Raw genomic sequence first — 26,821 nt, 5'->3', positions numbered from 1 at the left:
AGATATGTTCTTCTTAGAACAATAAATCAAACAGAAAGCAAATTTCTTCTCCCTTCCCCCCCTCAAGCCTAGTCAATGTGGGGAACGTTTCAGAAAATGAGAGACGTACAGGAGAACAAACAGTTGTGCCAGGTAAGCAAAAATAAGAAACAACCCTCTCTCTAACACTCGGTTTTTCCCAGTTTTTGCCTCTTCAGGAGGAAAAAAAAAAAAAAGATTAAAAAAAACCCCAAAAACCCACTGTTTCATCTTTACAGCTAGAGAAAAGGAAAGTTCAGAAAAAAATGTAAAGAAACTCAATATGCCAAACTCCTCCAGGGATACATGAGAAAGCAGCAAGGGCTGAAGAAGAGAATCAGTCATGGCGCCTAGAGGTGCAGGTGGACAGCTCTGCCTGCCCTGAAGAGTCAGCATCCAGATGTGGACACACGTGCTGATAACCATTTTTCCTGTCTAGACAAAGGTTACTATAAATACTCCTGCTCACATCACCACTGTTATCAGTCAGACATTCCAGAGGCCACGCAGCACTTTCTCGGAGAGAAAGTATTTTAACAATCTCAGCATGGGCCAGTTCTCTTTGGAGATTTAAAAAAAAAAAAAAAAAGAATCACACCAGCTCCTTGCTATTTCTCCTTGAACTATTTTAAATATTTCAGGGAACAAAACTCACTTTCTCCTTTCCTAGCCCCCATGCCCCTGGAATGCCAAGCATCCTGCTTATGCTTAAAATATCCCCCAAAGGACTACTCTTACCCTCAAGTATGGAAATACTGCCATGCCCATGACTCAGGCGAAGGACATACTACCAGTAGGACATGCCGAGGGTGGCAAAACACCAACAGACAAACCAGTACAAAAAACGAAAACCTTCCATTCCCAGCAAAAGTTGACTGCGGCCTCGTGGGCCCGCATGTCAGAGGCTCCAAGCTGCCACCTTGAAGAGGAGATGCCTCTGCACGGGCTTAGGAATACAGGGGGAAAAGTAAAACACGTTTGCCCACTGTCCACGTGACTCCTCCGTAAACCCATCGCAGTTGCGATTCTGGAGGGTAACGGATGTCTGAAAGGGGCAGGAGTACTCAGAGGCCAAGCAGCTCTGCACAAACAGCAGATGCCAGACGCCGACGCACCTGAGGGCCCGCGTGGCTGGTAAGGAGCAGGACTACGTTCTCTTCTCCCCTTGGGTAATTCCCTGGCTGCGTGTGGGAAACAAGGCCTTTTGCTGGGGTGCGTGCTACTTCGAGGAAGGGACCTCTCCCGAGCCTGGCGGCTAAGGGCAGACACTCACCTGCAGCACCTGGGGGTAATCGTAGACCTGGTGCTCGCGGCAGCGCTTACGCACCCACAGGACACCCTCTGAGAGGTTGGTGCATTTATCCAGTACTAACACTGACTCCCCGTGTCTGGCCTGCAGGGCTTCCAGGTCTTCTCTGTACTCGGGGTGGATAGCCATCTGAGAGGACAGGAGGAAGTACCGCCGGGGACTGCAAGAGAGCAAGAAGCGTGACTGGAACATTGCCGCCGGCTCGCTGGTCAAGGTACAACAAACCCGGACGTTCAACTTACGGCAGGGAGTGGGTTCTCACCGGTCTTCACATCTCTCGATTTTCTGGGAAATCACGCTCTGCAGCATTGCTCAGGATTTACAGTATTATACACCATAGGAACCTAAGGTATGACTCAGTCACGTGCCATCATTAAAGATTTTATTGGGGAGAAGTTCTTCAGGTTTTGAGGAAATGCTTGTAATATGCTAAGCTTGGACAGTAAGCTATAAATATGTATGTGCGTGCGTGGACAAAGAGAGAAACTAACTGGCTGACTACTTGGAAGAAACATCAACGTGTTACCATTAGTTATATCTGAGGTCTCTAATCTGAAAAGGAACTGAGAGCTGGCTGATGGGCAGTACCGGTGGTAAAACCAGAAGAGGTGAAGGACTGCTTCCGGCTGCTGAATGGCCTCCTCAGGCTACGGAGACGCTTCAGGGAAGAGAGCCCCCATCCTCAAGGCCACCCGCACACAGGAAGACTGAATTGGTGTTGAGAACAACACGTGGAAAAAACTGTCTTCACCAAAGGAGGGAACCAGTCTTAACATCTGGATAGCAAGGATGTCTAAGAGAAAATGGAGTGAAGAAAGCATTTCCATGGGTCTAGTGGCATTTAGATCTCCACAAGACACAAACACACGAACACAAAGTTAGTAAGCCAGAAGTCGAGGGGGAGTTCTGGTGGGGACCAGATGGTAAGTAACTCTGCCCTGGAAGGCAAGACCCCCACAGGATGGAGAGGTTACAGCTCATAAACACTACACAGGCTGAGGGACCACTAGCAATCACCGTCAAAGAGATGAGTAATAGAAAGCAGCTTCCAGCAAGAAGTGAAATACCCATCAGACCTCGAAGCAGTACTCACAGGGATCTACCCCGCACTGGTCTGCACCAGGGAAAGTTAATGCCATCAGACAAGCTGATACGAGTCCGCACATAAGAAAGGACCGAAACCTATACTGTGTGACCTCCAGCTCTCTCTCTCTTCCTTTTTCTTGCCTTGGGAGAAAGGAACGGTAATTTTTTTTTTTTAGTTTCTTAGACTTATTTGGGGGTTCTAGCTGGTGAACATCACCTTACCCATACATCCATAGCCAAAGAACAACCATTCTCTGACTGAAAAGGTCATCACAGTTTATCCAGCACTAAGCTTCAAGTCCCGAACACACAGAACAATGAGTGGAGAAGGGGAATGCTCCCCTTTCCAGCCAGCGCAGCTCCAGAAACTCCAGAAAACACAGCAGCACACCCCACAGCCAGATGGCCTTCAAATCCTCAGGACCCTTTCTTCTGGTAATTCCTTTAAGCGGCTGAACTACAAGCAAAAGGTACTTCCCTGCCACGGTTAAGAAAGAAAGGGATGTGCACACTCCCCAAAACCGCACTGTCTAACAGCAAGTAGCCACATGAGGCCATTTAAATTAAACCTAAAATTCAGTTCCTGTCACACCAGCCACATTTCAAATTCTCAATGGCCATATGAAAGGTAGGGGGTACCTAAGAGCAGAAATACAGATGGTCTCCCACCGCAGAAAGGTCTGTTGGATAGAGCTGCCCTTGATGGGTCATTCAGACCCAGACCACAGGGTAAAGGTAAGTGGAGATAAGAAAGACATGGAGTAGCAACCCATCGGGGAGTCAGTTTGGATCAGCTGTGCAGACGGGTTCCTCTCATGCTGGGCAACTTCCCCCTAAGTTACAATTTACTGAACAATATGCTGAATATTTATAGCTAAAAGCAGTCCTTCTAGACACTGAAATAGAATCTCGGATTCTATTCCCAGCCCTAAGCCTCAATAATTTTTCTTATGTAAAAGCATTAATTTACAGAGGGATGACTTGGTGATGGAAAGATCACACATAAGAGCACTTGCAGATCATCTCGAAGCGAATACCATCTCCCTTCGAAGTATTTCTGTAATCAGGGCACCGGGTGGCTCAGTCGTTAAGCGTCTGCCTTCGGCTCGGGTCATGATCCCGGGGTCCTGGGATCGAGTCCCACATCGGGCTCCCTGCTCGGCGGGAAGACTGCTTCTCCCTCTCCCACTCCCCCTGCTTGTGTTCCCTCTCTCATTGTGTCTCTCTATATCAAATAAATAAAATATTAAAAAAAAATTTCTGTAGTCAAACTTGTCTCTTTAAACAAGAGAAAGACTTACAGGCAAACTCACAAGACAAGCAGGTTTAAAACCACCTTAACGATGAAAGCTATTTGGAAATGAAATAGACTGGGTTTGTTTTTTTTTTTATTTCAAATCAGAAAACTTCTCATTAACAAGTTATAATGAAATCAGCCATGCATCAAGTTAGGGCTGAATGACCTTTAAAGGTCTTTCCAATTCCTAAGACATTGGTTCTATGATGGATCTCATGGGGCACTGGTATTTGCTGGATGTTTCTGGAAACCTTCTGTTTAAGTACAGCTGCAACCATAAAACTGGCGATGCTCTACGCTATCTAGAATAAGAACAGACACACCAGTACCCAGGAGGGTGTCCATGCAGAAGGGCGCAGAGTGTTGGGAGTTCTAGAGAGAAAAGAGTGGTACTGCATGGCGTGCGTGGGGACAGAAATGGCCCACCCAGAGTGTTGATGCCTTTCTAGGGTGAAGGATTCTACTTGGGAAAGATCTGGGAGGTGGCCCAGTGCAGGGTATGAGAGCCCTGAAAGGGTACCCAAGGTTTCGGCACTGGGGGCAGGGGTAAAAGTAGCATGGCAACCCAGTGGGATGCTGGAGAACAAGTGCGGTTAGGAGGTCATGTGGGAATCCCAGGACAGAGTGTTAGAGCCCGGACAGGCTGAGAAAGATGCCATGTTGTGGGGAGGGTGAGAGCAATGGTACCAGCACCCCAGTGTGGTGAGCAGCGGGAGCACAATGTGGGGGAGTCAGAGTCTGAGTGGGGGTGATGGAGGCAGGGGCAACACAGTGCAAGAGGGTTGAGCAAATAAGTAAAAATACTGAGGATAGATGGGAGCCAGATTTCTCACTGTCAGAGAATGGAGTTACAAATATGCAAAGGGAGAAAACCAGAATGCTCCTGTGGTGCTGGATGGATTTGCAGATGGTGATATGAATGCACGGTTCTCAATGCACACAGATAATATAGAGACTATCCATCTACATAGATACAGAAACAAATACAGATGTTCATGTGCAATGCTCGAAGAAGCTCCTGAGTAAAGGACTCCGGTCGAGTTTCACTGTTGAGAAACAAAGTTCTATTTCAGATATTCGGTCGCCAGGATCCCTGGATCCCTGGATCCCTACTCTACCATTACTCCATTTTCAGCATAAATGTGCAGATGTGCACAAGAGTCTAGAAACATTCCCCCTGCTTGCATGCTGGTTCTCCCTGACCTGACAGATGGCTGATGGAGTGTGCCCATTTTAGCTTTAAGCAAACAAAATTGTAAGGTGGATTTGTTTTTCTTTTAAGGACTAAAATTACTAGCTAGGACTTTCATGTTTCCTCCCAGCAGTGCTGAAACCGAAGTTTAAGTAAAATCATGCTGAGAACTTGAAGTCTCCCTCAATAGGAACAGTGGTAAACTCCCAATTTAGTTCCTCATAGAGACAATGACAAGAATTCCAGCTGAGACCAGCACAGCTGTGAGAACAAGCTATCAATAGCAACAACCCTCAGCTTCCCATTGAAAAAATATTGAGAGAGATTTAAGATAAAAATAAAAACCAAGCTCTCACTACTCTCTGTAGCCCTCAAGAGATGTGGGAATTCCCTCACAAAGCAACTCTCACAAAGCGCAACAAATCCAAAGCACGGCCATCGGGTCACCCACCCGGCCTCCTCCCAAGTCCCTGGAAAGGGTCAGGAGTCTGGAGTCTGTTTTTGCCCTTTTTTTTTTCTTCTTCTTCTTCTTGTTTTTTTGTTTCTGTTAGAGAGAAGGGAGTGTTGCTTATAAGAGAAACACCAAAACTTCAGGGCCAAACTGCAGGCTGGAGGGAAGTGGAGTGTGGGTCCAGCTGAGTTGTAGAAATCCACCAACTGGCCAGCAGAGGGAGCATGGCGCCCCAGGCAGCCTTTAGCTGTCTTCCCCGTCCTGGCAGGCTGACTCTTCCTCTGGCTAGTTATTGGACGCAGAACCTCAGAGCCTGAGACCTTAAGTGATCTAGCTAGAGATCTTCATGTCAGGCTAATTATACATAAAAACTAGGGAGATTAAGTTACTAAGAAAATACCACCACTATGGCAGTTTAAATCTTTGAAAGAAACTGCCTGAAAATAATTTTTACTGTTCAGAGGCGGTTTGTTCTTCTCTGTTTTACTGAATCTTTTCTTTTCAGTAGGTATTTTCCCTAGATCAAACCTGAAGGGAAGGAAGAGTCCTGAAGCAACACAAGAGAGCTAGATTATACTAGAGAGATTAGATAAGAAAGGGGGTAGAGTTCAAGCACTCTTAAGAAAGAAAGGCCCAGAGGCAGCCAAGCTGAAGAGACAGCCCTGACCCTCCCCCCTCCCTCCCCCACAGCACTGGGGCCATGGGGAGCCCACAATTCTCTGTTGTGCCCTGGGCACTGCAGAGGTTTCGTGGCACCCCTGGCCTCCACCCTCTAGATGCCAGGAGCACCCCGTGCAGAACAGAGCGAACACACCAGGTCTGACCGCTCTCCTCTGAAAGGCTGGCTCTTGGCTGGCGTATGGGAACTTCAGTTTTAGGGGAGTTCCTAGCCTCCCCAGAACTGATAAGAGTGGCTTCCTGTGCCCAAACTGTCTGTACAAACAATATGGCTTATGTTGAACACTCACTTTCCTCCTGGAAATCTGAAATGTTGGCACATGCCCAGCAGAGCCTGCGCATGTGATTAGCTCCCGATGAAAACTGGGGGCACAGAGTCTCTAACGAGTCCCCTGGTAAGCAATCTTTTCATGCATGTTGTCACCACTTGCTGCTGGGGGAATTAAGCACATCCTGTGTGACTGTGTGACGTCACTGGGACAGGACCTTTGATGCCTGCGCCCAGTTCCCTTGGACTTCACCCCGTGTACCTTTTCCCTTTGCTGACTGTGCTTTGTCTCCTTTTGCTACAAAAAATCGTAGCCATGAGTGTGCCTATATACTGAGTCCTGAGCTTCTTGGCAAATCATCGACACTGGAGGTGGTCTTGGGGACCCGACACACACACACACCCTAACTCACAACAGTCAAAAAAGGCTCCGTATATTGCCAAATGTCCCTGGGGAGACAAAATCAACCCCCTCCCGTGTTGAGAACCACCAGCCTAGCTAGGCTTGGTCCAAACAGGCCTTCAATAACGGGTTGATCTGAACTGCAGTGAACTGAATTAAACAATTTCCAGAACAACTTCGGGGGAAAAAAAAGCAAAAGGTTAAAAAACAACTTTCAAAAATCACACAACTGATTTAAATTTAAGTAAATGTTCACAGAAGCAGCAAGTAGAGAAATAAAATCTTTTTTCTAAGTTTAACTGACTTTTCTCCACTATTACAGTTTTATAATATCTATTATAATGTATTTATATTACATTATAATATCTATTATATCTAATGCTATGTAAATATGCCAAATTAAGATCCTAGATATGTGACAGAAACTTGTACCACCCCAAAGGGAACCAGCTGGGCACACTCACACAGAGCACCCTTTCTCATTACAGAAATCTAGTCTCAAAACAGCATTGGGGCTAAAATTAACAAGTGAGGAAACAACAAATGTTGGTGAGGATGCAGAGAAAGGGGTACCCTCTTACACTACTGCTGGGAATGGAAGCTGGTGCAGCCACTCTGAAAAACAGTATGGAGGTTCCTCAAAAAGTTGAAAATAGAGCAATTGCACTACTGGGTATTTTATCCAAAGGATACAAAAATACTGATTTGAAGGGGCACATGTACCCCAATGTTTATAGCAGCAATGTCTACAATAGCCAAACTATGGAAAGAGCCTGGATGTCCATCAACAGATGAATGGATAAAGAAGATGTGGTGTATATATAGAATGGAATATTACTCAGCCATCAAAAAAATGAAATCCTTCCATTTGCAACAACATGGATGGAACTAGAAGGTATTATACTGAATGAAGTAAGTCAATCAGAGAAAGAAAATGATATGATCTCACTCATATGTGGAATTTAAGAAACAAAACAGAGGAGCATAGGGGAAGGGAGGGAAAAATAAAACAAGACGAAATCAGAGAGGGAGACAAACCATAAGAGACTCTTAACTATAGGAAACAAACTGTTGCTGGAGGGGAGGTGGGTGGGGGGAAGGGGTAACTGGGTGATGGGCATTAAGGAGGGCATGTGATGTAATGAGCACTGGGTGTTATATACAACTGATGAATCACTGAACTCTACCTCTGAAACTAATAATACACTATATGTTAATTAATTGAATTTAAATTTTAAAAATTTTAATTAAAAAAAACACAGCATTGAACCATATCCTTTTCTCCAGTCTCCTCTGTAAGAATTATTTTGTATTTTCATCTTGATGATGATCAAAAAAAATTAGCTCATATTTAATGATAAATACTGCTAAGAGTTTTTCAATGTCCAAGTTTGTATTTAGTGGGCTAATAGGAAGAGAGGAAGACTTAAAATGTAAATCATGTATAAGTACAATAAAATGCTAATTGCAGAACCTAAGTGATGGGCATACATATATTCACTATGCTGTCAAATTTTTTAAACACTGCTGCCTGGCTTTAAGATTGTCATAACAAAATGGTGGGGAGAAATATGAATCAGGCATCTGTACCAGATGAAGATAAATGATGTCACAATATGCTAAAGGGAAGCTTCCTAGTCATTCAAACAGAAAAAGTGGTAGGGAGAAGTATATCATCACCCCACAGGCAAACCGCATAGGCATGCCAAACCCCCAAAACCTTAATTAACTTTACACTCACCTTAAAAGACACAATCCAGTTTCAAAGAAAAAGCCTCAGCTATATTGTTAATGTGAATATTATTAGTTTTGTAGATTTGTTTGCATTTAATTTGTAAATCTGTTTTAATTTTGAAGTCCTATAAGCACAAAGAGTTTAAATTGTTTTTTATCTGTACTTATTCAAGTTGCATTATTTAAAAAGTAATCAAGATGCAAGGGACCTTGAATAGACCAAAACAAACAAAAAACAAAACCTTTAAAAAAGAACAAAGTTGGAGGACACACATTACCAAATTTCAAAACTTACTATAAAACTACAGTAATCAAGACAGCATGGGGGTAGGCGCCTGGGTGGCTCAGTTGGTTAAGCGACTGCCTTCGGCTCAGGTCATGATCCTGGAGTCCCTGGATCGAGTCCCGCATCGGGCTCCCTGCTCGGCAGGGAGCCTGCTTCTCCCTCTGACCCTCCCCCATCTCATGTGCTCTCTCTCTCTCATTCTCTCTGTCTCAAATAAATAAATAAAATCTTTAAAAAAAAAAAAAAAAAGACAGCATGGGGGCGCCTGGGTGGCTCAGTTGTTAAGCGTCTGCCTTTGGCTCAGGTCATGATCCCAGGGTCCTGGGATCGAGCCCCGCATCAGGCTCCCTGCTCGGTGGAGAGCCTGCTTCTCCTACCACTCCCCCTGCTTGTGTTCCCTCTCTCGCTGTCTCTCTCTCTCCATCAAACAAATAAATAAAATCTTTAAAAAAAAAAAAAAAGACAGCATGGTACTGGCATAAAGATAGACATATAGACCAATGGAACAGAATTGGGAGTCCAGAAATAAGCCTAAATACCTATGGCCAGTTGATTTTCAACAAGAATGCTAACATCATTCAATGGGAAAAGAACAGTCTTTTCAACAAGTGTTGCTAAGACAACTGGATATCCACATGTAAAAGAATGAAGTTAGACCCCTACCTCACACCATATATTAAAATTAACTCAAAATAGGGGTGCCTGGATCGCTCAGTTGGTTAAGTGTTCGACTATTGGTTTCGGCTCAGGTCACGATTTCATGGGTTGTGAGCTCGAGCCCCACATCAGGCTCCGTGCTCAGCAGGGAGTCTGCCTGAAGAGTCTCTTCTCCCTCTGCCCCTCCCCCGACTCCTGTTCTTTTTCTAAAATAAATAAATTTTTTTTAAAAATCAACTCAAGGGGCACCTGGGTGGCTCAGTCGTTAAGCGTCTGCCTTCAGCTCAGGTCATGATCCCAGGGTCCTGGGATCGAGCGCCGCATCAGGCTCCCTGCTCTGCGGGAAGCCTGCTTCTCCCTCTCCCACTCCCCCTGCTTGTGTTCCCCCTCTGCTGTGTCTCTCTCTGTCAAATAAATAAATAAAAAATAAAAAATAAAATAAAAAAAATAAAAATAAAAATCAACTCAAAATAGACCAAAAACCAAAATGTAAGAGCTAAAATTATAAAATTCTAAGAAACCACAGGTTTAAATTTTGTGATCTTGGATTAGTCAAGGATTTCTTATGTATGACACCCAAAGTACAAGCAGCCAAAGGAAAAATAGATAAATCAGACTTCATCAAAAGGAGAAACTTTTGTGCATCAAAGGACACCATCAAGATAGTGAAAAGACAACCTACAGGATGGGAGAAAATATCTGCAAATCATATGTCTGATATGCGTCTAGTAAGTAAAATATATAAAGAATCCTTAGAACTCAACAAAAACAAAACCCAATATAAAAAAAAAAATGGGTAGATGACAAATAGCCAAAGCAACCTGAAAAAGAAAAACAAAACTGGAGGCATCACAATTCTGGACTTCAAGCTCTATTACAAAGCTGCAGTCACCAAGACAGTATGGTACTGGCACAAAAAACAGACACACAGATCAGTGAAACAGAATAGAAAACCCAGAAATGGACCCACAACTCTATGGCCAACTCATCCTTGAAAAGCAGAAAAGAATATCCAATGGAAAAGACAGTCTCTTCAACAAACGGTGTTGGGAAAACTGGACAGCAACATGCCGAAGAATGAAACTGGACCGCTTTCTTACACCATACACAAAAATAAATTCAAAATGGATGAAAGACCTAAATGTCAGACAGGAATCTATCAAAATCCTAGAGGAGAACACAGGCAGCAAACTCTTAGATCTTGGCCATAGCAACTTCTTACTGGACACGTCATCGGAGGCAAGGGAAACAAAAGCAAAAATGAGCTACTGGGCCTTCATCAAGATAAAAAGCTTCTGCACAGCGAAGGAAACAATCAACAAACTAAAAGCAACCTATAGAATGGGAGAAGATATTTGCAAACAACATATCCAATAAAGGGTTAGTATCCAAAATCTATAAAGAATTTACCAAACTCAACACCCAAAAAACAGAAAATCCAGTCAAGAAATGGACAGAAGACATGAACAGACATTTCTCCAAAGACGACACAGAAACGGCTCTCTCTCTCTCTCTTCCTAAAATAAATAAATAAATCTTTAAAAAATAAAAAATAAATAAACCCACTGGAGTATATACTTTGAAAGAGTAAATTTTATGGTAAATCAATTATATCTCAATTTAAAAAATAACAAAATAACAAAAGAAAAAGTCAACTCTGGGAGTCCACTAACAGAAAAATCCAGAAAGTTGACCTAGGCAATAAGTTCATGAACTATTCAGTCTTTCTTTGTATTTGCCTAACGGCAGAAAAATGTTTCAATCTCCCCTTATCTAAGTAACAAAATTTGCTACATCTAAAATAAGTTCCAGAATTTGGTCACCAGGCTACAAAGTACAACACACATACACAGGAGAGAAATGTCCTCACTTTGGAAAAGTTCTCTGATTTCTCAAAGAATCCATAAAGGCATCCAAGGGAAAGTTTGGGATGCTTTGCAAACTATTTCCTTAAGACTCATTTCTGAGGGCGCCTGGGTGGCTCAGTTGGTTAAGCGACTGCCTTCAGCTCAGGTCATGATCCTGGAGTCCCTGGATTGAGTCCCGCATCGGGCTCCCTGCTCGGCAGGGAGCCTGCTTCTCCCTCTGACCCTCCCCCATCTCATGTGCTCTCTCTCATTCTCTCTCTCAAATAAATAAATAAATAAAATCTTTAATTAAAAAAAAAAAAAAAGACTCATTTCTGAGACCAAATCCTATGTGCAGATTTTTAAATCTCACCCTCTATGATATTTCTAGTGTGGCAATATACAAATCAGTCACCTTCATAAGTGAGCACATGGCACACAAGAATACTACCATTATCATCACATTTGTTTAAAGTTTATTGAGATTCTCACTGTGAATTAGCACAATTTTAAACAGACTACATCAAAAAAGGCTAGAAAAAATGCCCTGCACATCCAAGCTGTCAGCTCTTCTCGTTTATTCACTCACATGTCAACAATACGAACCCATATGTGACAGGCACAGCGAACGCGGCAGTTAAAAAACAGACCTGGGGGGCACCTGGGTGGCTTAGTCGGTAAAGTGTCTGCCTTCAGCTCAGGTCGTGATCCCAGGGTCCTGAGATCGAGTCCTGCATTGAGTTCCCTGCTCAGCGGGGAGTCTGCTTCTCCCTCTCCCTCTGCCCCTACTCCTGCTCGTACTGTCTTGCTCTCTCTCAAATAAATAAATAAAATCTTAAAAAAATAAATAAATAAATAAAACAGAAAAACAGAAAAACAGAAAAACAGACCTGGCACCAGCCTCACTGCAAAATCCACAATCCCAAGCGGAGAAGCTGTGAGCAAGTCATAACAACACAGCCCAGTGACTGGTACAGTAGGAGAAGTGGAGGCTGCTATGGGGGCATAAAACAGAAGAACCACTCCGGGGGCCTAGGAAAGTGCCCCTAGAGTGAGAGATACTCGAGTTCAAACCTAAAGGACAAGCAGGTCATCAGTCTGATGAAAATGAGGAAGAAGGCTTCCAGACCATGGAAAGTATTTGCAGCCCCCCCCCCAAAAATTGAAAGAGCAATGCTCATTCTAAAAACTAAAAGGGGAAAAAAAAAAAAAAACTAGAGATGGAAAGAGTAGTCACGTGCCAGAGGGTCTTGAAAGACATTTTAAGGGGTTTGGGCTTTATCCGAAGGGAAATGGGAAATCACTAACAATCGGGTTGTGGGGCAGCAAGACTAGAGGCAAGGAAACCCAACAGGGGGCCGTTTCCAGGATCCAAGGGAGAGATGATAGTAAGCTGGTATGCGGGGGGCGGCGGGGGGTGGGCAGAGGAGATGGAAAAGTAGGCAGATCTAAGAAATATTCAGGAGGGACAATCAACAGGACTTACTCTTCTAGTACAGGAAGTAAGGGAGAGGAAGGAATTAAGGACACCAAAGGGATTCCAGACCTGGAAAGCTGGGTAGACAGCACTGTACATTCACTGAGCCAGAGAAAACTGAAGGATAAACCGGGGTGGGGTGGGGTGGAGAAGATGGCAGACTCCCAGCCCCTGGCCTATCACCAAGGCTTCGGGTCCTGGGACACCCAGCATGCAGAACCTCATCAGCATCTCACAGCGCACCTGGCTGAGCTGAATGCCCCTTACCCTGGTCCCTTCTCCGGAAGGTCCACCTCCGCTGACAGTGGACTGTAGACAGGAATGCTGACATCATAGCCTTGCCGGTAAGTCCACGTAGAAAAGCCACCACCAGCCAACAGAGCCCTGAAAGCAAAGGACTTTGTCAAACAATGAGAAAGGTCTTCATTCTGATAAGCTCTGTGGGAAGGGAGAGGAGTAACTGGGTCAATAATAATATCAACAAAGGCCTGTTTCCTGAGTCACTTGTCTCTGAAGACACTGTGCTCCATGTTTCACAGTCATACCTCCTGGACATCGATCCCTGAGTTAGCAGCCTTCTTCTGGGGTCCTAAGTGGTCTTTCCTTCTTTTCCATTTTTTTAAAACACATCACAGCCCAGAGGCCACCCTGTGAACAGCCCCTCTGCTACCTTATTCAGATTCCATTCACCTCTCCCCAAAGTCCTACCTCGCTCCGCAACACTCACACCAGCAAGAACAGACAAGAGGTCTGCACGGGAAGCCTGCTGAGACAGTCGCTCACCGACCCTCTGGCCCGAATCTCAGGTGACAGTGGGCACAGAACGCAGTGGGGACAGCAAAGTGTCTCATCCCGTGCTGCGCACGCCCCAGCCTCTCTGCAATGCCCGCCCCGGCAGGTCCCTCCGTGTTGTCCCAGAGCTGCGTGTGGATCGTGTGGTCTCCACCAGCTCTCGCCTGCGTTGCAGTTACTCAGTCCCCGTACCGGAAGCATGAATCCACAATTGGACTGTTAGTGCTTCACTTGCACTTTGCACGCACTAGCTTTTCCTCTCCTTAATTAGAAAGCTGTGAACATACTGTTTTAATTGGATCCAGCAAACAGTACAGTGACACTTCATCAGAGAAAGGAAGCAGGTGTAGATCATACCAACTTTTACTGTTATTCTATCCCCGGGGCCCCAAATCCATCAAAATCACTTACTGGGGCAGAGTTTTGCCAGTTCCACGCATCGCACTGTCTGAGCCAAAATGTCTCAACCGAGAAACCACATTTTTTGCAATATTGATTGCTACCAATCCTCGCCCTGCCCTGATGACAACCTACATTCCCTTCGAACATGACCAGTTGAAGTTCAAAGATTTTCCAACCACCCCTGGAAAACCCAATCTGTTTCTTTAAGCGTTATGAGACCAAGAATTGGTTAGTGAGGTAATGTGCAAGCTAAAAACCTCTCCAGCTGCCAGTCTACTCTGTAAAACTTACTGACTATCCTTAGTACCAACATACGGTCTTATTTTTCCTGATTAGCATTTAGCAGTGAATCCATCCACCATGAATCTGGGCCGATGCCATGACAGCAAGCAGACTGCAGGGGACCCTGTGACCTCTGTGCAGAGAAACAAACATGGATCCAATATAGAGACACCAGGCAATTCAGGTAAGCCAGGGTGGTGGGTGATTAGGTAATTACACTCACAGTCCCAAAGGAAAGGGGAATGAGCAAGGGGCAAGAAAGGAAGCAGGTGTGTATCACACCAACTTGTACTGTAATTCTGTCCCTGGGGCCCCAACTGTTACTCTGTTCCAGGACAGTCGGGTGGGGGTTATGCACTGGTAGGGGGAAAGCATGCACTCGGAAGCACGTCCTACGTCACAGATCATACACTCGAGATCTCTACTTGTGACCTCCGCAAGGGCCAGGACTGCAGTCAAACAGACCTCACACCGGCCCTGCTACTGATAAGACTTCGACTTCAAGTCCCTGTATCTTCTTCTGCCAAGGACTCCACACCATGATAATGGAGACAATAGCGTGAGCTTCCCTTGCTCTACAGAACACATGTTTTGCATTGAGTGAAAAGTACATTTCTGAAAAGCACATTCTGCTTTCCTATTATGTATCCCCAAATCAGAGATCAGTTCCAAAGCTACAAGAGACTGAATAGAATACTTGCAGCTAAAAAAGCATTAATCTGATGATCAGACTTATGCCAGGTCAAGCATCACGTCACTCGAAGTGTCCTGCAGCATTTTTAGCACGTTGCAGGCCTTCCTGACGCTAGAACATGTCCTCTGTCATAGAGCCCTCTGCACGGCCTCACACACTCCACCATCCCTGCTCCGGTCTGTCCTCAGATGTTCTCCCAGTCCTCCTCCCATCTGAGTGTCCACAGGGCCTAAACACAGTTCATCTGCAAGCGCATCCTTTGCTTTCTTTTGAACCATGCATGCAATCAGGCTTGCAAATTCCTCAAATATAAAGCTTCAAATTTCGCAAAAAAAAAAAAAGCTGACCAATCCTATTAATCATCCTTATTTGTTTACTGAATCAAACAAACTATTTAAAAATATTTAAAAAATATGTATGAGACAAGTAAATCTGAACAATGGCTAGATTAAAACAAATTATTTAAATTAAAACAAACTATTTAAAAAATATGTATGAGACAAGTAAATCTGAACAATGGCTAGATATTTGATGATATTAGATTCCTATTAAATTTTTAGGTGTGAAAACAGTACCATAGTTATATTTTTAAAAATCCTTTATCGTGGAGAGATTCAAACAGAAATATTTACAGAGGTAATGATAATAACATCTGGAATTTGCTTCTAGATCACCTGGTAGGGGGTGGGTAGGAGTACAAACTAATGGAGACCAGCCCTGAGTTGATAATTACCAAAGCTGACAGAGGGGCATGAGTTAGTCATACTAATCTCTTCTTTTATACAGGTTTGAAATTTTCTATAACAAGTTAAATAAAACCCACACGAAGTAGAAATCTGTGAGAGATGTGCAAAGAAACAATAACAATCCGACATAATAATAGTATTACAGAACATATATGAGAAAACAAAGATTGGTAAAGTAAGGCACTGAAGAGGTATAATTTGCTCCCGCTTAAAATGGGTCTGTGTGTGTGTGTGTGTGTGTATTCATATATATATACACACACAGACATGCACATGCACATATTTATACATGTTTGTGTATAAATCCATAGAAAAAAGGCTAGAAAAATACAGAGTATTTGAGGACAATGACTACCTTTCAGTAAGGGAAGGAAAATAGAGGAGGATTTGAAGCATATGTTTATATTTTACTCTTTATATGCTTGCACATTGTTGCAATCTTATACAAAGAAAGTATACCCGCAGCATGTGTAGGATTTTTAAAAATTGGAAGAGAAATAAAAACAGACTTAAGCAGCACAAAAGATATATATGCTGAGCAGACATTTCCTTCTGTCCTGGTCCTTACATTTCCCCGAGTAAAATCATTCTCAAGCAATCTCACCTATGACCTTAGATTTCAGCAGACCCTTGACGCAGTCTAATCTAGCCTGCCTGCTTTCTAACTTCCAAATAATCTGATATGCAGCTCTTGCTAAAACCATTCTGTCCTCATGGTTCTTGCCTCCTCTGAATCCAGGAACAAGGACAAATGATAAGAAAAACTCACAAAAAATCTACTCTTCCTTCCAACCAGAAGACCACCTAGGTTTCAAAATGAAATTTCCCACATGCACAGATAAAGAAGGAACACAGTGATTCATTACTTGCTATAGGATTGCCTATAATCACTTACAAAATACATCCACAGGGAAAAAGATTTAACCCTCCTGATCCTTAACACCTAAGCACTAGCAAGAACTCAAACTTCTTCTTGACTACTTGACACTTCCCCGCAGAGAAGTGAAACCCCATTTAACATGTGCACTTGATAAAAATAAAATCCTTCTCCCATGCAAATACATATACCAAAATGTCAGCAAAAAGTGAAATGTCCCAAACAGAAATAAGCCCTTCTCAAAATAAACCCAGAACAGCAGGTGAAGACACAGCATTCCTAACAGCTTTTTCTTCCTTTCTCTGTTCCCTAAAGTGTTTCACTTTCCCAGAGCAACCAAATCCATAAAACAGTAGCCCAGTCAGGAACGCTGAGGCTGACAGCCAAACCAGGGCTCCCCTTGTGTTTAGCTGGTTTCTATAGAATTTGTGTAGCCTGACTGCCCTCTATCGACCAAAACGCTTTCTACACCAAAGGTGAGAGGGGGGTCCTGGAGTGTAGGTCTCTTCTAGTGGTAATTGTATTTCCAGATAGAAACACAACAATGACCCTACATAATAATCACTTAAGGTAAAGAGGCTTGGATTTAATCTTCCAGGGAAAAGTAGTCCCAAGCGCAGATTTTCATAAATGCTGGTGTCAGCCTTTAGCGAGCTGACAACACCACTGGCCTCGGGCTACCCTTTAACCAGTAACAGTGATTTTACGAGTGAAACATCAACTGTAATAAAATGACTTATGAGTGAGTTCTCATGTCAACTCACAACACTGCTGTACCTTGAGTATTGCCCGGGACCCCTACCATGGACCTCACTTTTCTGCTCTCCTCAAAGCCTTGAACCCAGTACTAGGAAAGGAACCTCACGCGGCACCCCATCCCTGAGCCTTCTGGGAAGCCTTCAGCCCAAGCAGTTCAGTCGATGTGGAAAAGGGCTGATTAACAGAGTGAGCAGACTCAATCATAATCCCGCAATCCCAACCACCCCACACCACACGTGCTGTTTGGAAGGTTTCATTAGGAAGAGAGGAAGGAAAGAAGTGGGTGGGGGCCGGGAGGGATGGGAGGACAGAAAGAAAGACCCCACTGACCGAGGCAATGGAGGGTAAATGAACCAGAGTGCTCTCGTTCCCCTGACATGACAGGCTCTAGGTGTCACTTTCACACCTCCGTGCCCCCTTCCCACAGCAAGCTGCGGCTCTACTTTTCACAAATGCTCCCAAATTCGGACAGAGCCGACACAAGCCAGGCATGAAACGGGCCTTGGGGTTGGGGGTGCTGCATTAAGGAGAGCAAAACTCAGACTGAGAAAAAAAGATCGTTTTTTAAAACGCTATGCTAGGGACGCCTGGGTGGCTCAGTTGGTTAAGTGTCTGCCTTTGGCTCGGGTCATGATCCCAGGGTCCTGGGATCAAGTCCCGCATCGGGCTCCTTGCTGAGCGGGGAGCCTGCTTCTCCCTCTGCCTGCGGCTCCCCCTGCTTGTGCTCTCTCTGTGTCTCTCCCTCTCTGACAAGTAAATAAAATCTTTAAAAAAAAAAATAAAACGCTTTGCTATAACGTAAGTTCTAGTCGGTTCTCCATAATAGATTTAAGCAGGTCCAGTCTCACTACATCTATGTCTCAAGGAGGGAAATGCCTAGGACAATGTTTTATTTTAACAAACAATTCTGATTACATAGTCTGCCCCACTAGCCTTGGAAATAGGACTTCACATGAAAGAAAGGGTCTTGCATTTCCTTAACCCTCAGAAACCCATCACTAGAATAACCCCAAATACACTTACCTGTCTCTGGGGACATCCAGAGCCGTGTTATAATCTGGGGGACCTCCAGGCAACATGTTGAACAGCAGGTGGTTTGTACCTCGATCCCACCTATTAAGAAATGAAACATGTACGGGAATTTATATGTCAACTACGAAGGAACAGAAACAAGAATCAGTTACTGGATGACAAGCAGCAAGTATCCCCAAACCCAACTAGGGCTACTTCTCAGGGGTGCAAAGTGAATTCCTAGAAATCCCAAGAGTACATCAGACACTAGCCTGGCTCCTTGAAAGAAAACACAGGCAGATGTGTACTTCGAGCTTGGCCACTACAGGTGTGCCTATGATAATGACAACCCAAAAACGATCTGAATGTTCACCATTTGGTTAAAGAAACAAAAAAGGAATATAGAAGGCTGGTTAAGTACATCATGGAACGTGCATAAAATGGAAGGCTGTACAACCCTTAAAATTATATAGTAAACGAACATGAAATTATCTGGAAATATATTCACAACATATTAAGGAAAAAAGGCAGCACAAGAGTATAGAATGTGTAATCCCATTTCTGACGAAATGTGTACACGTGCATATGCCTACTTCATACAAAAATGTATATACACATGCGTACGTGTATATTTTTTATACAAAAATGACTGGGAAGTAACATCATTGAGGTGGCATCATGGAACGAATCTGATATGCTTCTTTTTGCTTACTTGTATTTCCAGACTTTTTACAGTGAACATGCATTATTACGTAAGTAATAAGGGGTGGGGGGAGATTTCAATATAACAGGAAAGCTATGGGAGGATGAGCCATCCCGAGGTTTCAAACTCCATGCAGGTGGGAGCCCACAGCAATAGCTCGGATGGCCGACGGCTTTTCACCGGTACAGAGGCGAGGCTTCCGGCACCGCCTTCATGCTCCAAGTCGGTCGCTCATACACATGCCCTCCCACGAGGAAAGGGACAGCAGCTGGAGGCCAGCTCAAGAGGAGACCCATCCCCTCTCCCCGCCCTTCCCTCCAGCTCCCCGAAGGCCCTGGCTCCCGTCTGTAAACGTGCTACACACCTAGAGAGCTGGGCCAGCGCCTGTGCTGTCTCCTTGATGCGGAGCGCGTTCTGGTTAAGGACGTCGATGGATGGGACAAACAGGCAGGCCCGGGTGATGTCATCGGTATAGTAGTCGCTGTCTGAGATGGCCGTGAGCAGTTCGTTATACTCCCGGGAGATGGTGTTGCTGACGGGGACACCAGCGTCATCCACATACTTTTTCAGAGAGTAGATATACACCTTGATTTTGTTCTTTGGGTTGAAGCCACAGCGGTAGACATCAAAACACGTGTGCATTCTGCAGCTGAGATCGCCGCGCTCGGGGCTGGGACTATCGGCCGGCAGCCTGACCACGGGCACGTCGCGGACACTGCGCTTCTCTACGTTCCAGTCACTGGAGGACTCGATGGAATGGGGCCAGAACTGAAACATGCCGGTGGCAATGAGGCCCAGCAGGACGATGGAGAAGAGGGTGATGTAGTAGATTCGGTGCTTGGTCTTCATTCTTGGGATGAGGGCAGGACCCCGGATATTGTACTTGACCGACGCACACATAATGACACAGACAGCCTCTTCCTCCCACTCCTAGTTCCAGGGGGAGACACAAGAAAAATGAAGCAGGCAGGGTGGCAAGTGACCCCTGAAAGGACTGTCTGACCCTCAGCATACCTATTTCTTTCCCTGAAGCGGTTTGAGGAAATAATGAAAAGGGATTTTTGACCCTTCTTGTAAATATATTCGAATATATATTTGTGTATTAAATGTGTGCTATACGCCATATTTAGTATTTCATATTGTACACACTAAATACAAATGTTGATAAATTTAACTATATCCTATAAATATATATTCAATGAAAGCATAAGTCATAAATGCGTGGGGCCTAGGAAGAGGGGCGCTGACCAAGGAACAAAGTCAAAAGTAGAATAAAGATAGTTGTTTTATTTTGTTTTTAAACACTTGGCTAACATATGGGGCACCTGGGTGGCTCAGTCGGTTGAGCTTCCGACTGTTGGTTTCGGCTCAGGTCATGATCTCAGGGTAGTGGGATCGAGCCCCATGGGCTCCACGTTCTGCAGGGAGTCTGCTTTAGAGTCTCTCTCTGCCCCTCCCCCCCCAGTCTCTAAATAAATAAAAATCTTTAAAAAAAAAAACCACTTGCCTAACATAAACTGATGCTTCATCTGGACAAACTGGCTCTTGGTTATCCTAAAATCTGTTTTCATTCACTTATTCAGTCAACCCTGTGATGAGCGAGCACCGAACACGCACTGTGCAAGAAACGAGGAAGAAAGCAAAGACTCCACCTTATGGAAACTTACATTCTACTGAGGGAGGTAAGACAAAGCTATGACAAAATGCAAAATGTAAAAATATCACTAGAAAAGTATCAATAAGGTGCCAAGGACTATTAGGCTAGATTACTCTTTAAATAAAATATAGTGATGTTTCATAAGGTGACAAATTGACACATTTAGATGGAAGGAAAGTAGAAAAGCATAGAGAGATAGGGAGGGAGGGAAAGAAGGGTCAATGTGGTGGATCAATTTCCAAAGACTGATGCCAACAATTCTTCACATCTTTGAATGTGCATGCCACTTTTCTAATCAAAAGGCAGAATCGATTTCTCTTCCACCCTGAATCTGGGCTAGCCTTGTGACTTGCTCTGACCGGGAGAATGGGGCGGAAGTGACATTCTCCGGCTTTTGAGCTCGGGCCTTAAGAGACCTGTAGCTGCTGTTTTGTCCTCTGGGAACCCAGCTGCCGTGCCATCAGGAAGCTGGGCTCCCAGCTGAAGGTAACCCCAGGGAGACCCCACTGCAAACTGAATAAAACAGACAGGAACCATCCCCCGCAAGTTCTGCACAGACTGCAGAATCCCGAGCAAATACATGGTAGTTATTGTTGCTTGGGTCACTAAATTTTGGGTTGGTTTGTTATACAGCAATACCTGAATGAAACAGCCAGTAAGCATCTCTGAATGATACAAAGATATTCTTAGTCCTCACCTGAAAATACGGACTTTCCCTGTAGATCACAACTTAAGATCCTTACCAAACAAGCCTGCCCCATTGGATGCCTGGATACTGTGTGGGGAGGGCAGAGCCGTGGGACTGCACCACGTGTCACAGACTCACCATGTCACTGCGGTAAGCTGCTTCGGGCAAGCCACGTGTCAAAGTCCCAACCTACAAAATGGTCTCATTCTACTCACTGGTATTTCAGAAAAGCTATTAATGAAAAGGGAAAAAACTGAAAAGTTCATGGACCATCTTCAAGGTTAGCAACCATTTTTACTTTGGCTAAATGGCGCTCTCCCGCATCACTGCCCACATGGCAAAACGGCTTCCAGCCTAGCTGGTGGGGTGCTGCCAAGCCTTGAATGTTGCAATCGCACCAGCTTTGGGGGCAAAATGTAAACAGTCACAAAAGATTTCAACTTGTATCTCCTGTGACCATCAGTTGGAATGTAAGAAATCTGCTGGTCACAGATGACTGCATGAAGGTGCATATATTTTTAAGCTTAAAAATTATCATCTTTGGGGAATATACATCAACCATTCGCATATGCTCATTGATTCCAGGACAGAAATATGGGCATGAGAACCATTTCAGTGTTTCTGTCAATCTAACCACCAGCTTGCCCCTACTCCCTACTACCTCCAGTCCCCCTCCTCCCCACAAGGTAGCTTTCTTGGTGTTCTCTGTCTCTGCAGGAGCTAGAAGATAGGAAGGCTCAGCACACACGCAGGCAAGGAGCCACCCGCTCCACGGTGCCAAGTCAGAACTCCCCAGCAGGCTCTCCAGGTACATTTATCCCCGGGTCGGTGGTTCTCAAACACCCAAAGGGTGAGCATCACAGGCGCAGGTTGTTAAACCAAAGTCTTTGGCCCAGGTGCCGGAGGTCTGTACTAGCCCGTCTAAAATAGGGTCACCGAATCTGGCATTTTAGCAGGCTCCTCAGTGTTTTTTTGTGTCATCAGGTTTGAAATCTTGATGGAAATTAGACAAACTACCTTTTAACACAGTGGCTTTCACACTTTTTTTTTTTTTAACTAAAACCTACAATAAGAAATACATTTTATATTGTGACCCAATACAGATACAGGTGTGTGTGTATTTTAAATAGAAGCTTCACAGGGGCCCCTGGGTGGCTCAGTTGGTTGAGCAGCTGACTCTTGATTTCAGCCTAGGTCGTGACCTCAGGGTCCACGGAGCCCACGTTGGGCTCCCTGCTCAGTGGGGAGTCTGCTTCAGGACTCTCTCTCCCTCTGCCCCTCCCCCTGCTCGTGCGCTCTGTCTCTCTCTCTAAAATAAATAAATACATCTTTTAAAACAATTTTTAATTAAAAAAAGAAATAAAAGCTTCACAAAACAGTATTTAACCTTAGTATACAATACTAGCCATAGAACATGGAACGAACATGGTATTTTTCTGTTCTGCTATTCTACTGTTTTTTAAAAATGCTGGCCTTACCTACTAGATGAATTATATCACCTGATAATGGGTCACGCACAGTTTGGAAAAAAACTGATTTCATATATAATAAAACTGGGATTAATGGAACAAAAATAGAATCCACGTGAGCTTACAAATGTTCAAGAGTTACAGACTATGAAAAAGGCACTATCACAACAAAATAAACCCAAATAGAAGGAAATAAGTAATAAACAAAAACAGTAATTAACTAATTAAAAAAAATAGAAAGGATCAACAAAGCTAAAAGTCGCTTTTTAAAGTTTTTTTTTTAAAGATTTATTTTAGAGAGAGCGTGCGAAAGAGAGCATGCACGTGAGCAGTGGGGAGGGGCAGAGGGAGAGAGTCACAAGCGGACTCAGTGTTGAACATGAAGCCCAAAGTGTGGCTTGATCTCACAACCCCAAGATCTCAACCTGAGCCGAAACCAAAAGTCGGACACTTAACCAACTACACCACCCAGGCACCCCTAAAAGTTGCTTTTTTAAAAAGGTGAATAAAATTGACATTTGATATAACTCTGGTAGAATTAATCAAGATAAAGAAAAAAAGGCACAAATAAATATCTAGAATGAAAACTCTAAATGCTGCCTGTAGTTAAAAGATGATATCAATGAACTTACACCAATATATTTGAAAACTTAGATGAACTAGAAAAATTCTTTAAAAACAAAACTTTAGGGGCACCTGGGTGGCTCAGTCAGTTGAGCGTCTGCCTTCGGCTCGTGTCATGAACTCAGGGTCCTGGGATCGAGCCCCGCATCAGGCTCCCTGCTCAGCGGGAGGCCTGCTTCTCCCTCTCCCACTCCCCCTGCTTGTGTTCCCTCTCTCACTGTCTCTCTCTCTGTCAAATGAATAAATAAAATCTTAAAAAAATAAATAAATAAAAACTTTAAAAATCTTCCTATAAAGAAAATTTCAGGCCCAGAAGTTCTACTGCACATTCAAGAAATAATTCCAATTTTACACAAATTATTTCCAAGTCCAGAAAGAAAGGTGAAACACTCCGCAGCTTCTATTAGGAGGCTAGTATAACCTTAATACCAAAATCTCACACTGGTGGTTCTCAAAGTACATCTGATGCCAGGAGTCCCCATGACCCTTTCAAAGGCTCTGAACAATACTGACAAGATTTTTTCACTTTCATTTTCGAGGCCATGTGACACATGTTATTGTAAAGACTGCAGAAGTAGATATGAGAATCCAGCTGTCTTCTGATAAGTTTTTCCTAATTCAATGAAAGATATCAACCCACAGATTCAAGATGCTCAAATTTGGGGCACCTGGGTGGCTCAGTTGGTTAAGCGACTGCCTTCGGCTCAGGTCATGATCTTGGAGTCCCAGGATCAAGTCCCACATCAGGCTCCTTGCTCAGCGGAGGGTCTGCTTCTCCCTCTGACCCTCCCCCTTCTCATGCTCTCTCTCTCTCTCATTCTTTCTCTCTCAAAGAAATAAGATCTTTAAAAAAAAAAATGCTCAAATCCAAGCAGAATATATACAAAAAAAAAAAAAAAATAGCCACCTAGATATGTCGAAGTAAAACAACTAAAAAGAAAGCTAAAGAAAAAAATGTTAAAAGCAGCCAGAGGGGAGAAAAATCTATCCAAGGTCTATTAAAAAACTACGTGTAACAGGCAAAACTATAAAATACTCAGAAGAGAAATCTCTATGACTTCTGGGCAGAGAATGATTTCTAAAACAAAATACAAGAAGTGCAAACCATAAAAAGATAAAATGATAAAACCTGTGTTACAATTAAGAATTTTTGTTCATCAAAAGATACCATATAGAAGTAAAAAGACAATCAATAAACTAGTAGAGACCTGCAATCCATATAACTGATAAGGACTAGCAAGCCAAATAAAGAATGCCTACAAAATAATAAAAACAAACAAAGAACAAGAAAACAAAAAGGAGAAAACCAGACAGAAGCCTTAAGCAGGAATTACACAGGAGAGGACACAAAATCGGCACAGCGACACCTGAAAACCACCTTTAGTCTCATCAATGGTCAGGGAACGTATAACGACAATGAGACACCATCCAGCCGCCAACACAACAAGAAAACGGAAGAGTCAAACACCACCCGGTGTGGGCAGGGCCTGGAGCCACTGAACTCTGCTGGTAGGAGTATATGAACAGGCTTGAGTCCCAAGTGGTCAGCAGGAGGGCTGGAAAGAAGAGGGGCTAATGCCCCTATGTTAGAGTCCTAAGCATCACATTGCGCTTCCTACTTGTCATAGTTTGGTCCCCCTGGCCCCCTGCAAAAAGAACCAGAGACAAGGATGGAGGTACAGGGAGTTTCCTTACTTGGGAGGTGATCTCAGAAGGCCAGAGTAAACAGCAAGGAGAGAGAGACACAGAACCAGGGACAGCCAGTAAGGTGGGCAATAGGGGCTCTTGGGAGTGCTAGGAACTCTTGAAAAACCACAAAAACTAAACTTGTCCCTCAGAAGGATGAGAAGCCAAGGCACTGATCTCCCAACTCCCGCCCACTATTGCTTGAGATTGTCTGGTACTATTATCCGCTCATACTCTGTACTCAACAACCCTCAAAAGGTCTGGATCTTATCCTTTCCTCAATGTACCATTAGTCTGATAAAGAGCTGCAGTTCCTGGAGGAAGGACTGGGTGAACGTCTGTCTATACTTGCAGGGACATTTCAAAGACCTCTTTAAAGAGACCCAGGCTCCCTCTCAATCCATGGGATATGGGTCTGAGCTCCTGTCTGAAAACTGGGGTTGAACAGTGATTTTTCCACTGCAACAGCTGACATCAGCCTTCTACTTGCCCGCTCTTGGTTTTTTTTTTCTGGTTATACAAGTCAAGCAATACCTTAGTTAGCTGCCCATCTATACTGTCCTTAAGGATACTATACTCTATTAGCATCACTGTGGATCAAGACACATCAGCAGCAAGTTGGGCTTTATTGGCCATTGTGGGGACTGTGTCTACCATGCCACTGAAGGTCAATGCCACCCAGCCTCCGCTATTTCAGAATCCTATCACCCTCACAGATACTTGGGAACCCAGTTCCCCAATCACATCTAAAGCCAATTCTGGCTTACAGGAAACAGTCCACACTGAGCTTCTCAAAGATGCTGGCCTCCAGTGGGCATTCCATGTTGCCAGAATTATAGGAGTGAGCCCTCCCGGGAACATGGGCAGGTGTACATCTCTGGCCTCAAATAATAAATCTATTTCAAATCTCCACCTCCCAATACCTCTGATCCCTTCCTCAACACTCTCCCCAGACAGCTCTGGCATCTCCACCTCATTTCCTACGGGCCAGCAGTTTCTGGCCTGTTATCTCGGGCCAGATCATCCTTTTCTGTGGGGAGCCAGAAACAACCCCCAGTTTTGAGAACCAAAAATATATCCAGACATTGCCAAATACCCCCGGGGGAGCCAAAATCACCCCTACCTGAGAACCAGTGGTGCAGATGATGGTCATGTCCAAGTTTCAAGGAATCTGCCCAGTTGCTCCAGTTGTTCTTGCAAGATCATTAAACCCCTAATCCTGAGAGAATGCTCCTAAAGAGACACAGCCTTTCCCAAGCAGCTTTATGGTCCACCGTTACCCCACTCTTCAGCTGACACCCTCAAGATTCACTCGCACACGTGTGCCCTCAGCTCCCGCTGGTTCCCAGGAGCCAGGTCCTACAACTCCAGTACAAAAGCTATTTGTCCAGTAGCAGGGACTGTACTTCCCCGCTTAGGCAATGCTGAGATCCGAGGGGAGGGGGAGGCAGATCTTGAGAGGATAACCACCATCCTGCAAGGCAAGAGCCTTCAGCAAGGTCTTTGCAGAGTGTCCAGAGGATACTTCCACTAGCCCCGAGGATCTAAGGAAATCTGGGAGTTCAGAGTTCTCCATGCTTCTACCAAATAGCTGCATCTCAGGCCTCACCCCTGACTTTAGCAGAGGCCACCTGCCCCAGGCTGCGCCTTCAGCCTCCTCTGCAGTTCTGCCATAATTATGATTAAATTCCGGGCCTGATTTTCGACAGTCTGGCTTCTGACGGCAGG

The 26,821-nt window shown here is 44.3% G+C and overlaps 1 protein-coding gene across 1 annotated transcript in view; it reads right to left on the bottom strand.

Moving 5' to 3' along the window:
* Positions 1 to 26,821, bottom strand: part of EXT2 (exostosin glycosyltransferase 2) — a 132,902-nt gene that overhangs the window by 102,876 nt on the left and 3,205 nt on the right. The window contains exons 2-5 of the mRNA XM_032413957.1: positions 19,334 to 19,899; positions 18,279 to 18,368; positions 12,971 to 13,087; positions 1,292 to 1,487 (exon numbers count right to left, since the gene is read on the bottom strand). Coding sequence (XP_032269848.1) covers positions 1,292 to 1,487; positions 12,971 to 13,087; positions 18,279 to 18,368; positions 19,334 to 19,869 — 939 coding nt within the window. The 5' untranslated portion in view covers positions 19,870 to 19,899. The remainder of the gene's footprint in view (positions 1 to 1,291; positions 1,488 to 12,970; positions 13,088 to 18,278; positions 18,369 to 19,333; positions 19,900 to 26,821) is intronic.

Source organism: Phoca vitulina, unplaced genomic scaffold (genome assembly GCF_004348235.1).
Source record: "Phoca vitulina isolate PV1807 unplaced genomic scaffold, GSC_HSeal_1.0 scaffold16, whole genome shotgun sequence".
NCBI classification, from domain to species: Eukaryota; Metazoa; Chordata; class Mammalia; order Carnivora; family Phocidae; genus Phoca; species Phoca vitulina.
The sequence above is the reverse complement of the archived record's forward strand: the minus strand, read 5'-3'. Positions and strand labels throughout refer to the sequence as shown.